The 13,477-nt window shown below is 40.3% G+C and overlaps 1 protein-coding gene across 1 annotated transcript; it reads right to left on the reverse strand.

The window, feature by feature from the left end:
• Positions 1-691: 691 nt before the first annotated feature.
• LOC138878411 (uncharacterized) lies at positions 692-8,358 on the reverse strand. Its single transcript, XM_070158088.1, has 2 exons — positions 8,271-8,358; positions 692-1,335 (listed from the first exon to the last, which is right to left on the reverse strand). The coding sequence occupies exons 1-2, from the start codon at positions 8,356-8,358 to the stop codon at positions 692-694; spliced, it is 732 nt and encodes a 243-aa protein (XP_070014189.1).
• Between the last annotated feature and the right edge of the window lie 5,119 nt (positions 8,359-13,477).

Below are 13,477 nucleotides of genomic sequence, written 5' to 3' on the forward strand. Positions count from 1 at the left end.
CTAACTGCTTGAATTCTGGATGATGACAACCAAACTTGTTAGTGATCAGAGTTTTAACAAATAAACAACCACACATAGGGATGCAATGCACCTAGGCAATTAGTCATTTTTACCATGTATTTGCTCGGTTGCTTGTGTCATCCCAGCTTTTCCTGACCTTTCCCTTTTATTGTCACTCACGCCTATCTTTTATTTCCCTCCCCTTTTTTCATTTTATTCTTTTCTTCTGGTTGTGGTCGAATCTTATGAAGATTGCCTACGTATCATGACCCTGCATGAATTAGACCGAGAGTAGTTCTGGTGGAAACAATTATTATTATCTCTATTTATTTTAACAAACAAAATAGTACAATGACAGAAATGACATTACATTTGGACAACACTTTAAGAAAATTGCTTAAAAGACTCGACATAGACTCAAACTAAAACATGACTATTATATGAAAAGTTCCAACAACTATGACTATGCTTCACTCCACAATTTTTTGCTTTCAATCACTGGAACATCTGCTCACGGTGGGGCTTGACCCGGCTGTCCTCCTAGTGTACGGTACATCCTCTCTAACTCCATTGCAAGATGATGGGCAAAAATAAGTGCATGCTCTAAAAACCTTTCATAATCCATCCTTTGGCAGTTTACATAACTTCGAGAGGTGTAAACAGCCAAATCATGGATTTGTGCTCTGAAGTCCTAGAGATTCTGGTCTTGGTTTTGTAACTGCTGTTGACGAGTGGTGGCTATATCTCTTATGTAGCCCTCGCGATCTAAAGCCAACTCCAATTGAGCCCGAAGTCTGGCCTGATCGAGTCTTGCCCGTGCTCTCTCCCTATCAATATTTGCATGCTGATATTCTCTATTGTACCTTCTCATTTCTTCCAACTGTGCATGGAGTTGAGATTCTGAATGTATCCAATGGTCCTTCTCTCTCTTGAATTGAGCCATTTCTTCTTCGAATCTCATTACTTGGCGTTCCTTACAAGATTTGGCCTTCTCATTTAACTGTATGATTTTTTCCTTAGCTTTGTCTAACGCATTTTCAGTCTTTGTCAAGATGGAGTAATAACCTTGCATTTTTTCCATCAGATTGGCAATGATTTTCTGATCTTTCCAACTTCTCACTGGTGCTTCAGAGGCTTTCATCATCTGTTGAAACTGAGCGCGGAGAGTTTTATTCTCGCTAATCAGACTCTTATTTTCACCTTCTGCTTCTTGTGCTTGTAAGTCTCTCTCCAAATTGAGGTTCCTCAGGTTTTCTTCTAAGGCACGAATAGTTGTTTTGTACCCCTTTTCTTTTTCACCCCAAGCCAACCGTTCTTGGATTTTGCCATCAAAGGCTTGAACATGCGGTCTTTTTATGGGCCTTCTAGGATTAGGTTCTGGTGCATCATCCACACGGGATCTTTTCTCAAACCACCTAGCATAACCCGGATTTATCTCACCTTTCGCCGGATCTGGAACTTGGGTATCATCTTTCAAGTATCGACAACCATTCCAAATTTGCTGGATTAAAGCCTCAGGGAGAGTGGCTTCGGGGTGTAGCTCAATCACTTGCACACTGAAATCTTCATCATCAGGCACCACTTGGTATCTCCCTAGTTGTCTTAGAACTCTCTGTGGCGCATACGGCTGGACACTTCTTAAACCCAATAGTAGCAAATAACTCTTTAATGTTGACATGTGTATCACCTCTCTTACTGGGAGCCATCCCAAAGTCCACTCAATTTGACTTGCCATTAAAGATCTTAAGTGGGATATCCAGGCTTCCACCCCTTCTGGAGATTTATAATCTTTTATTCTTTCTTCATAACTCTCGATGAAATTGTCCTTGCTTGGACCATACTACATGAACTTGGGGTGATGTCGGAGATGTTCAGTCAACCACATTTGCAACAAAATATTGCAACCTTCGAAGAATTTTGCCCCGGATTTACACAAAGTCAACGCCCGATAAATGTCTGAGAGAATGATCGGGGCAAGAGTGTGATGTTCTTTGGTAGTGAGGACTTGTACGACTCTGGCTATAAGAATATCAATCGTCCGCTCTTTGTTTGGGAAGACCATGATTCCCAAAAAAGCCACCATGAAAGCGAAGCGACGGTGAATCTGCTAGGTGTCCTTGTTTTGTTTGTTAGTAAGGCCCTTTTCATGAATTCCAAATCCATCCGGCTTTCCGAACCTTGAATATAGGAAATTGAAAGAACAACACCCTTTGACAACGTTGTTTTTCTAATTTGATTGTTGATATTTAGAAGACCAAAGAATCGATGTACTGAGGGAGCCTTTGGGAATATAAGATTCTGGTTTCTCAAATCTCCGTCAAAACCGGAATATCTAGCCATTTCTTCTAATGTGGGAGTAAGCTCGAAATCAGAGAAGTGAAAGACATTGTGAACAGGGTCCCAAAAAGTCACTAGCGCCATAATCAAATCATCGCGTGATTTAACTTTCATAATATTTGTGAGAGCTCCCAAATACTTAATGACCCATTTCTGACCATCACCTCTTAATTCATACCACCACATCTGAAGCCGAAATAAAAACTCATCTACATCTGTGAACGGTGGGTTTTGGATAGTGCTCATTTTGTACCTGCGAGTGATTTTAATTTTAAAAAAATCAAGACTCATTTTAGAAAAAAAAACACTTCGATGAAGAATATTTAAAGGCTGTGTTTGCTAACCGGCAAAAAAAATTATTTATTTATATTTTTTTTTAAAAACAAAACGACCAAAGGCGGTTGTTCTTGCAAAAATAGCCTTCCGGCGCCCTTTTGGGGACATTCGGCATATTTTGGACAAGAATGGCATCGCCTTACTTATGACAACACAACGACATTTATGTACCCATATTTTATTTATTTATTATCTATTTCTCTTTCTTTTCTTTTTTTTAAAAATAGTTGGGCCCGATGTGGGTTGCCTACGTATCTCACATCCGGCGAGAATCAAACTTACGTAGTTCGTAATGATAAAACTATTTTTAAAAGAAACACAACATTTCCTTCTTTCAAAATTTCGACAGAATTTCAAAATATTTTGGAAATTATTTTTTTTTTCGAAAAACAGCCAATTTCTTTCTCGGTTCTCACATTGATTTTCCTTTTCTAACTTTTTCCTATAAGCTGGTCAAGATGAAAATCCGAAACAAATGAATGCACAAGTAGCAAGTAAGATGCATCAGGATGGTCTTTTCATTTCGGGTACACCTGTCCTAGACATACCCAACCCCTGTGTTGAGTCTCCGAAGTTAAATGCACATGATGCAAACAAACGTTCCTACTAGGGATCCGGCATGAAGCTGAGTTATTCTAAGTGTAAAACCTGGGGTATACTGTTCTAGACCTGGCTTACCCAAGCGGACAGCTTGAACCGAAGTGGGGGCAATGTACTGGGAGCACGAAAGTCTACCCGGCCTAGTTACTTGGACCAACTTCGTTCTATTTGGTATGACTTCTAACAGAAAGGTGGACCACGCGCACGTGTGCACCATAAATTCAGAAGACTCAGAAAGAAGAAGGGTTTCGTAACAGTTTATATATACAGTTCAGATAATATCAAAGCGGTAAAAAGCAGCATTTAGCACATTAAGCCCAAACATGTGAATAAACCAGATAATAAATAAAGCCAAATATAACAATTATTCTAAGCTCAAATTCTTGAACCCTGAACCAAAGATTCTGGGTTCTTGTCCCCAGTAGAGTCGCCAGAGCTGTCACACCTCCTTTTTACTACACCCCATAAAGGGTATAAATACAAGGGAGTTTTTTCCAATTAAAGGACAATCGAAACGGAATTTATTTATTTAAAGATTCAGAGTCGCCACTTGGGAGATTTATGGCGTCCCAAGTCACCGGTTTTAATCCCGAATCGAGGAAAAGTTTGACTCTGTTTAATAGTCTGAGAACTAGAAATCCGGGTAAGGAATTCTATTAACCCAGGAAAAGTTGTTAGGCACTCCTAAGTTCCGTGGTTCTAGCACGGTCACTTGGCAATTTATACTTGACTTAAATTGTCCAATTACCTATTTTAGAACCTCTGTGCAATTATCTTTTTTCCGCATTTAAATCACTTGATTTATTCGTAATTAAAGAATTGAGTTACGCGTACGTATACTCTTTTGTTTGGCACGTCAAAAATCATGTCACGCGAACGTGTCCACAATTAATAACCCTTTTGTTTATTTCAAAAAAAATTAGTTGAAGCTGCGCGAACGCATCCCTCGAGTCTTTTTTTTTAATTTGCAATTATATTACGCGAGCATATACATAATCACAATACTAATCTAAATCGGTTCTAAAGCAAACTACGATCGTTCAAAATAACAAAAGAAATTTGTGGAGGCTATAAAAAATTCAATTGATGGCACACCCCGGTTTTAAAAGAGTTAGTATTAATTATTTGAGGGTCATACATTTTGAGATTTATTTGGTACGACGCACCTCGATTCTAATTTTCTAAAGGAAATTCAAACTACGCTTTTGTGGGCCATAACTACATCTTGCCTAATATGGCGCACTTTCAAGAGCCCAATTAATTAATTAAGGAAAGGCTTAAAGAAATTATAATTACTTTCGTCTAAAGTTTAAGCTTAATTTGCTAATCAAAGAAAAAAACACACGGAATCCGTTCTATTTTATTCCAAGGGTTGGCCTGGCCTGAAGCCCAATTGCTAATGGCCTATTACTTGACGAACATGAGCACCATTGGGCTCACAATGCCGCACAAATCGAGAACCGAAAATGCATAAAGGGGGGAGTTTGGCGCAAAGGGACTGATGCTGACAACCCAATTTTGATGCGTCAACCTTAACAAATGAGGGAACACTACATCTTTCATAAAATCTTTGAACCTGAACCAAATATTGACTCCCTTAATCACTGACCCTATATACAAAGGGAAGTAACCAATTCCATTTAGGCACAATCCTGGGCCCAAGTTTTTGGGGGCGGCTTGGTCATCAACGGAAAAACAGGACTGCAGATCGAGTCCCTACCCTTGGACGCCTTGAATTAATTAAAGAAAAAACGAGGTGAATTCAAATCCCGAGCTTTACAAAACTAATTTGAAGTCGCCTAGGCATCTACTTGACCAATTGATCCATTTGGTCCAAACGATATTGAATACATGACTGAATTTGCAATGTTCGAATTTAATGCTTAGTCTATTCCCAGCAGACAAATTCACATCAATTTAAATCAAACAATGACTCCTGCTTGAACAGTACATAGCTCTAGGCTTCCCTTTTAACAGACATTATGTAAATAACCAAGACAAATTTCATTTTTTAAAAAACAATACACATGCTTATTCATGCTAAGTGTCCACATATTTGCACCAGTTAAAATAGCAACCATGAAACTTTAATCCCTTAACTAATTAGTCAACATTTTCAAATGAATATATCCACATCATTAAGGATCAATATGACAAACTGAGAGTACAAAAGAAACAGTAGATGCTTTTAACCATAACAATCTTCTAGCTTCTAAGAAAAATAATGACTGGCAAAATCAGCAAGACTCGAGTTTCCAATCATTATTAAGCTTAAGAATCAAAACAGAAAAAAGAGGGGCTCACTCCAGTCGAACACACGATCCATCTGAAATCTAGAGAGGCTATTTTCATAGCTTAATGCTCATTAACAACTTGAACACATATGAATTCATTCTCAAATTCCCACATAGCAGGCTTGACATGCCTTGAACAATACTATTTTAAAGTTTAAAGCAGCCCGTTCATTTACATAGAGTTCAAACAATATTATAACCTCAGTATTCTAAAATTATACACTAGATCTAAATAACTACATCACACTAAGTTATTAGAATGAATCAACACTTAACACCAACCAGAAGTTAAATCAAACGAGATGAAGCATCTGATTCACATATAATGGTAAGAATTAACAATAGCCACATCAGAACTTTAAGAAGTCTATTCAAATTTCCACTTGAACTTCCAAAGCTCCCTACATGCTAATCAATACTCAATTCCATGATAACTTTTGATAGTGTACCTGGATATTACAAAAGGAAAAAGGGGTGATCACAGTAAACAGCAGTAGCATTCAACATCAGAAAATGAACCAGCAGACTAGTTTTGAAACCAAAAGATGAGATACAATAGTCCAGACCCTAATTTCAGTCTCAATGAATCAGCAGACCCCAAACCAGACTCGAATTAAACCCTTTTAGTATCAGCAAACCAGAAATTGCTTCCATACTAGAGGAAAACTTGAGAAAATACCAAATGAGCTCAATGAAACAGTGTATTTTCCTAAATTTCTGCAACCGATTCTATTTTTTTTTTATTTCTATCTCTTAGCTCTCTTCTCTATCAATGTCTATCACTCTCTATTTTTTAGTATTTTTCAGAAAGTGTTCTTTTTCATTTCCAGTATTTCAGAATCTCTCTTGTCCGTTCTGTCAGAATGTTCTTCTATGTGTTTTAGAGTACCAGCTCCTCCCTTTTGTATGAACTTAGTATCTATATATAGGCATTCAACTTAGTGCATTTACTACTATCAATTCAACTTTTCATTTATTTAATCATCCACTCAATTGTCCACTCAATTATCCACTCAATTATCTAATCCATTAGTGCAATCCTAACCCTACTATCCACTAGAAGCATCTTAAGTAGGTAAACACTTGAATTACATTAATCAGTTCTTATCAACATAATTAAAAAATTTAAACCAAACTATTGAACTAATCCTGATTATTTTGACTAAGTGATTAACGAGATACAATTTCACAGTCTTAAAACAAGCTGATATCCTAATTATACGAAACAATTCCACAAAACCAAACAACAGTGAACAGAAATAATTTATACCAAAGAATTGATCGAATTTCAATTGAAATTGACCAGAAAAAGAAAAAGAGACGAGGAAGACGAATATCAGAATAACGCTAATGAAAATAAACAAAAACTAGGAAAAAACTCACTGGACAGGCTTGAACTTGGATTTGGCACTCTGAATCAGCCCAAAATAATACCAAACGTTTGTTCCTGATGCAGAACAAACGAGTGTTATTATTTTGTGATAAAACAAGCTTGAATAAGCCCAGAAATCCAACCAAATGATCTTTCATGCACTGGTCGAAATTTTAGGGTTCTAAGGCTCGAACTCAGTTTTGATATTCGAGGAGTCCTGGATACATTCGAGGGAAACTAATGATATATTGGGCATGAGGGGGTTGTGGAGGTTATGGGGTGTCAGTTTGGGGTCGATTGGGTAAACTAGGGTTTGGGTCCGATTTTTTATCTGAAATTCAAGGGATTTCAGGGATATTTAAGGGATAAGGTTTGTGGATTCGGAAAGAGGGTAGTGAGGGGATTCTATGGTGTAAAGATGGGGTGATTTGGGCCACCGGAACCGCCGTGAGGTGATTTCCGGTGGGCAGATGGCGGTGGTGTGAGGCGGTGGGAAACGGGGTGTCTATAGCGTATGTGAGGGGTTGATAGACGAGATGGGGGGGTTCTGAGGGGGGGAGGGGTCTGTTTGGATATATATATACTGGGGTGGAATTGGATTTAGGTCGTTTGATCAAATGAGATCAACGGCTTGGATTAATCACTTAATAGGAACGACGTCGTTTGAGTGAGTTAGAGACCGGATCGGTCTCAGATGAAATGGGTCGGATACGGGTGATGGGGTGCGTTCTAGACCGTTGGATGAACAACATTTAACGGCCCAGATTGAAGCATATCCAAACGACGTCGTTTGGTTTAGTATGGTGATGGGCTGGGTATTGGGGCAGGTTTGGACCGGTTTTAGTTGGGTTTTGAAGAATATTTTGGGCCTGTAGATTTGGGTTTGAAGAATAGCCCAAACTTTGATTTCTCATTTCTTTCCTCTTTCTTTTCAAATTAGTTCCCTCCCTTTCTTGTTTTATTAATTTTTCAAAAATTAAAATCCTAAATTAAGTTATAAAACCTAAATTAATCTAAGAATACTAATTAACCCCAAATGATAATTATCACGAATAATTAAAAGAAAAATCACACAATTTGACTAAAAATACAAAAAATATATTATTTTTTGTGAATTTTCATTTTTGTAAAACAACAATTTACTTAAAATGTAAAGCTAAATTCTAAATGCAGATGCTATATTTTTGTATTTTCAATGCATTAATAAAATTAAATATGCACAAAATATGCAAACACTCAAGCAAATTGCATAGTAATTCCTAATAAAAAAATCTAATTTTGGAAATTCTTTTTGGAGTAATTCATGTGAGGCAAAAATCACGTGCTCACACCTGCAGCCTGTACCGGATACACACCCATCCTGATGTACTCTTTGATATCATGGAACCATGGCTCCCCATCAAGTTCTTCTTCCACCATATTACAGTAAGCGTGTTGATCACGGACCTAAATCTGCAAAGGGTCCACGTAAGCCTTATCTGGATGATGTAGCATTAACACTAGAGTAGCCAAAGCATGCGCAATTTCATTATGGATCCTTGGGATATGCTTAAACTCTATCGACTGGAACCGTCGACAAAGGTCATGCAAACATTGTCTGTACGGTATGAGTTTCAAATTTCGTGTTTCCTATTCTCCCTGAATTTGGTGCACCAGGAGGTCCGAGTCACCCAAGACCAAGACTTCCTAGACACCCATATCCACAGCTAAACTCAAACCCAGAATGAAGGCCTCGTATTCAGCCATGTTGTTGGTACAGTAAAAACGAAGTTGAGCCGTAATAGGATAGTGCTGCCCTGTTTCAGAAATAAGTACTGCTCCTATCCCCACGCCCTTCATGTTTGCGGCTCCATCAAAGAAAAGTTTCCATCTAGGCTTCTCGACTTGTTTTAACTCATCAATGTGCATCACCTCTTCATCAGGGAAATAGGTTTTCAAAGGTTCATAATCTTCATCAACCGGGTTCTCCGCCAAATGGTCCGCTAAGGCCTGTGCTTTCATTGCAGTTCGAGTCACGTAGACAATGTCAAACTCTGTGAGCAGGATCTGCCACTTTGCAAGCCTCCATGTGGTCATGGGCTTCTGAAAGATATACTTCAATGGATCCAAGCGAGATATGAGGTAAGTAGTATAAGATGACAAATAATGTTTCAACTTCTGCGCCACCCAAGTTATGGCGCAACATGTCCTCTCAAGCTGGGTGTACTTAACCTCGTACAGTGTGAATTTCTTGTTGATATAATATATGGCCTGCTCCTTCCTGCTAGTGATATCATGCTGACCCAGTACACAGCCGAATGAATTGTCCAATACCGTCAAATATAGAATCAAAGGTCGCCCTGGTTCTGGCGGGACCAACACGGGTGGATTTGACAAATACCCCTTTATCCTATCAAACGCCTCTTGACATTCATCTGTCCACCTGACCGCAACGTCTTTCTTTAATAGCTTGAAGATGGGCTCACAAGTTGTCGTGAGCTGAGCGATGAACCTGCTGATATAATTCAATCTCCCCAACAAACTCATCACCTCGGTCTTGTTCTTCGTAGGTGGCAATTCCTGGATGGCCTTGACTTTTGATGGGTCCAATTCAATACCCCGGCGGCTGACTACGAACCCCAGCAACTTTCCAGACGGCACCCCAAAAGCACACTTTGCAGGATTAAGCTTGAGATTGTACCTACGAAGCCTTCAAAAGAACTTCTTCAGATCTCTGACATGGTCAGACTGCTTCCTAGACTTCACGATCACATCATCCACGTACACCTCGATTTCCTGGTGTATCATATCATGGAATATTGTTGTCACTGCCCTCCTGTAGGTTGCCCCAGCATTTTTCAAACCGAATGGCATGACCTGATAGCAGTACGTTCCCCACGGCGTGATGAATGTCATCTTTTCAGCATCTTCCGCGTCCATTAAGATTTGATAATAAGCCGTGTAACTATCCACAAAAGAACCAATCTCATGTTTGGCACAATTGTCAATCAATATATGGATGTTTGGCAGGGGAAAATCATCCTTTGTACTTGCTTTGTTGAGATCCCGATAATCAACGCACACCCTGGTCTTGCCATCCTTCTTTGGCACAGGCACAACATTGGCTAACCAGGTGGGATACCGCGTGACCCGAATAACTTTCGCATCGAATTGCTTGGTGACCTCTTCTTTGATCTTTACACTCATATCTGTTTTGAACTTTCTCAGCTTCTGTTTGATAGGAGGGAATGCCGGGTCAGTGGGCAACTTGTGAACCACTAAATCAGTGCTTAGACCCGGTATGTCGTCATAGGACCATGCAAAAATGTCTTTGTACTCGAACAGTGCTTTGATTATCTCCTCCCTGAGTTGAGGTTCCAAATGGACACTTATTTTAGTTTCACAAACATTTTCTTAGTCCCCTAGATTAACTGTTTTTGTATCGTTCAAATTAGGTTTGGGATTTTCCTCAAAATGACTTAATTCCTTACTAATTTCTTCATAGGCTTCATCATCATCAAATTCCAACTCGTCATCACACTCAATTTCTTGTATTATTATTTTAGAGTTAGATTGGCTTTTAAAACTGGGCCGAAGATTCCTCATACATGTCATATCATTGATATCAGCATAAAAAGAACTGTACAAAAGAAGAAAACAAAAATACAATTAGAAGAAATGAAGGAAAAGGAACAATTGCATTTCATTGAATATAAAGATAACAGGGTTTTAACACATCCAGCTGGATGGGACATAATATCTGAATTACAGACCTTGGAATAATCCAGACAACTAAAAGAAAATCAAAACCCACTACCAAGGCTCCCTCCAGGTAAGAAGAGGAGTAGCTTCTCAGTTGTTGACTTCGGCACGTAGTCCCACAAATTGCACATCTGCCTTGTTGGACCCTTCCCCAGCCTGAACCATATTGACCTCAGCGAATAACCTTTCGAACCCCTTCTCCAAGTCTCCATCGGCACCAATCAGTGGTCCAGGGACCTTTGACAACAGTTGCTTTCCGATACTCGGCCTGACGAATGACCTAGACAGATGCGGGATTGGCTTTGGCAATGCCCATGCTTTCTGTTTCATTTTTCTAGCTCTTCTCACGTCTGCAACGGTAGGCTTGAACCCCAGACCAAAATTATCCAGATTCATTGGAAGAGAAATTGGCTGCACAATACCTTGCAGAGACGCACCCAAACCTTTGCCCAATACGAAACCATTTATCAACATTTCAACAGCCACCATAATTGATGTCGCAGCCATCTTTGGAGTCGGCACGCACTTTCCTTCCGGAATTTTCTCTACCGATACTGTGTCGGAAACCTGATAAACCCATGGTCCCTTGTCATTGTCAACCTCTATGAACGGAACGATGGCACCATTGAGCACACACAAAGTATCTTTACTGTGTACAACAATTTCCTGTCGATCCCATTCAAACTTGACCATTTGATGCAGAGTAGACGGGACTGCTTTGGCAGCATGGATCCAGGGTCATCCCAATAACAGATTATACGAAACAGCCGCATCGAGCACCTGGAATTCCATAGTAAATTCAATTGGCCCTATTGTGAGCTCAAGCACTATGTCCCCGACTGAATCCTTCCCTCCACCGTCGAATCCCCGAACGCAAATATTATTCTTATGAATTCTTTCATCCTTCACTTGCAGCGTGTTCAATATGGCAAGAGGACAGATGTTCACGCTAAACCCGTTGTCAACCAGTACCCGAGTAACCACGGAGTTTTCATATTTCACCATCAGATAGAGGGCTCTATTATGCTCGGTACCCTCCACGGGCAACTCATCATCGGAAAAGGTGACTCGGTTTACCTCAAATATCTTGTTAGCTATCTTTTCCAAGTGGTTTACTGAGATTTTGTTAGGAACGTGAGCCTCGTTCAAGATCTTCATCAAAGCATGACGGTGTTCGTCTGAATGGATCAATAATGACAAGAGCGAGATCTGAGCTGGTGTCTTCCTTAACTGTTCCACAATGGAATAGTCTTGAGCTTTCATCTTTCTTAGAAATTCTTCTGCTTCTTCCTCAGTCACTACTTTCTTCACCAACACTGGATTATCCTTTGAGGTTTTAGCCTTTCTCAACTCTTCGGGGGCAAAGCATCTCCCCGATCGAGTCAAACCATGGGTCTCACACACTTCTTCTCTAAGCTCTTTCCCCTGGTAAGTTACTGTCACTCATTCATAATTCCATAGGACCGCCTTGCTGCTAATCACTGGAAGCTGAGCTACTGGTTTTATAATAACAGGCTCTGTGCGAGCACCTTTCACGACCACGATAGGTTTACTTGTAACCCCTGGTACCACCACTTTAGCTTTATCTGGTTTCACTGCAACAGTACTTGACGACCTTTTCTCGGCTACCACAGCTGGCTTGTTGTCTACCTCTTTCCACTGGACCACTGATTTCCCACTGTTTACCTTTTCCTTTGAATTGGTTTCACTAGAGCGGATCATCATCACCGTCTGCGAGGGTTTTTTAGCCTCCCCTCCCTTGTGTATCATCTCAATCATATGGGTCTCATGGTGAGCTGGTAACGGATTCTGGTTGATGTTTGGTGTTTCTGGGGCTTGAACCTCGATCTGATGAGTATCAATGAGCTCTTGTACAACTGTTTTTAGTTTCTAGCATTTCTCTGTGTCATGGCCCAGGGCCCCTGAACAATACTCACAATTTACCGAGCGATCAAGATTTCTGGGAAAGGGATTCGGTATTTTGGCCTCGACGGATTCAACATACCTAACTGTCTCAGTCTATGGAATAGGCTGGTATATGATTCTCCCAATGGAGTGAAAGTCTTCTGCTTCTACAACCTTTCATTCTTAAAGGCTTGATTGGGTCAAAAACCTGTTCCAGGGGGGGTTTTGTATGCTTTTGGGGGTGGATGGGTATTTTGTTGAGCTCGGTAGGGACTCTGTGGAGCTCGCGCACGCCATTGCGCATGAGCGGGAGGTTGGGTATAGGTTTGTACGTGATAGACAGAAAAATGGGGATCTGGCGGTGGGTAGTAGTGGTGTGGTGGGCTATATGGAGTGTGTGGGCATGTTTGGGGATAGGGGCGAGGCTGGTTGTAGAATGGTGGAGTGTTCCTGGATCCACCCCAAGCTGCCGGCTCGATCGTTGGAACATCCTCTTTCTTCTTCTTTCCGAGCACACCCCAGTACCGTTTTGAATGGCCTGAGTGGTTTCTTTGATTGCTCAATAACTCATAATCTTATTGGACTTGAGTCCCTCCTCAACCATGCCTCCCATTTTCACAACTTCATTAAAGGACTTGCCCACTGCTGACACTAAATGACCAAAAGAAGTAGGCTTCAAAGCCTGCAAGAAATAATCAACCATCTCGCATTCTTCCATCGGGGGGTCAACCCTCGCTGCTTGCTCTCTCCAACGGAACCCATATTCTTGAAAACTCTCACCGAGCTTCTTCTCAATCTTTGTCAATGACAGACGATCTGGGATGATTTCGAGATTATACTGAAAATGACAGGCGAAGGCTTGGGTCAAATCGTCCCATGTGTACCACTTTCT

The sequence above is a fragment of the Nicotiana sylvestris genome, chromosome 9, assembly GCF_000393655.2.
Source record: "Nicotiana sylvestris chromosome 9, ASM39365v2, whole genome shotgun sequence".
Taxonomy (NCBI): domain Eukaryota; kingdom Viridiplantae; phylum Streptophyta; class Magnoliopsida; order Solanales; family Solanaceae; genus Nicotiana; species Nicotiana sylvestris.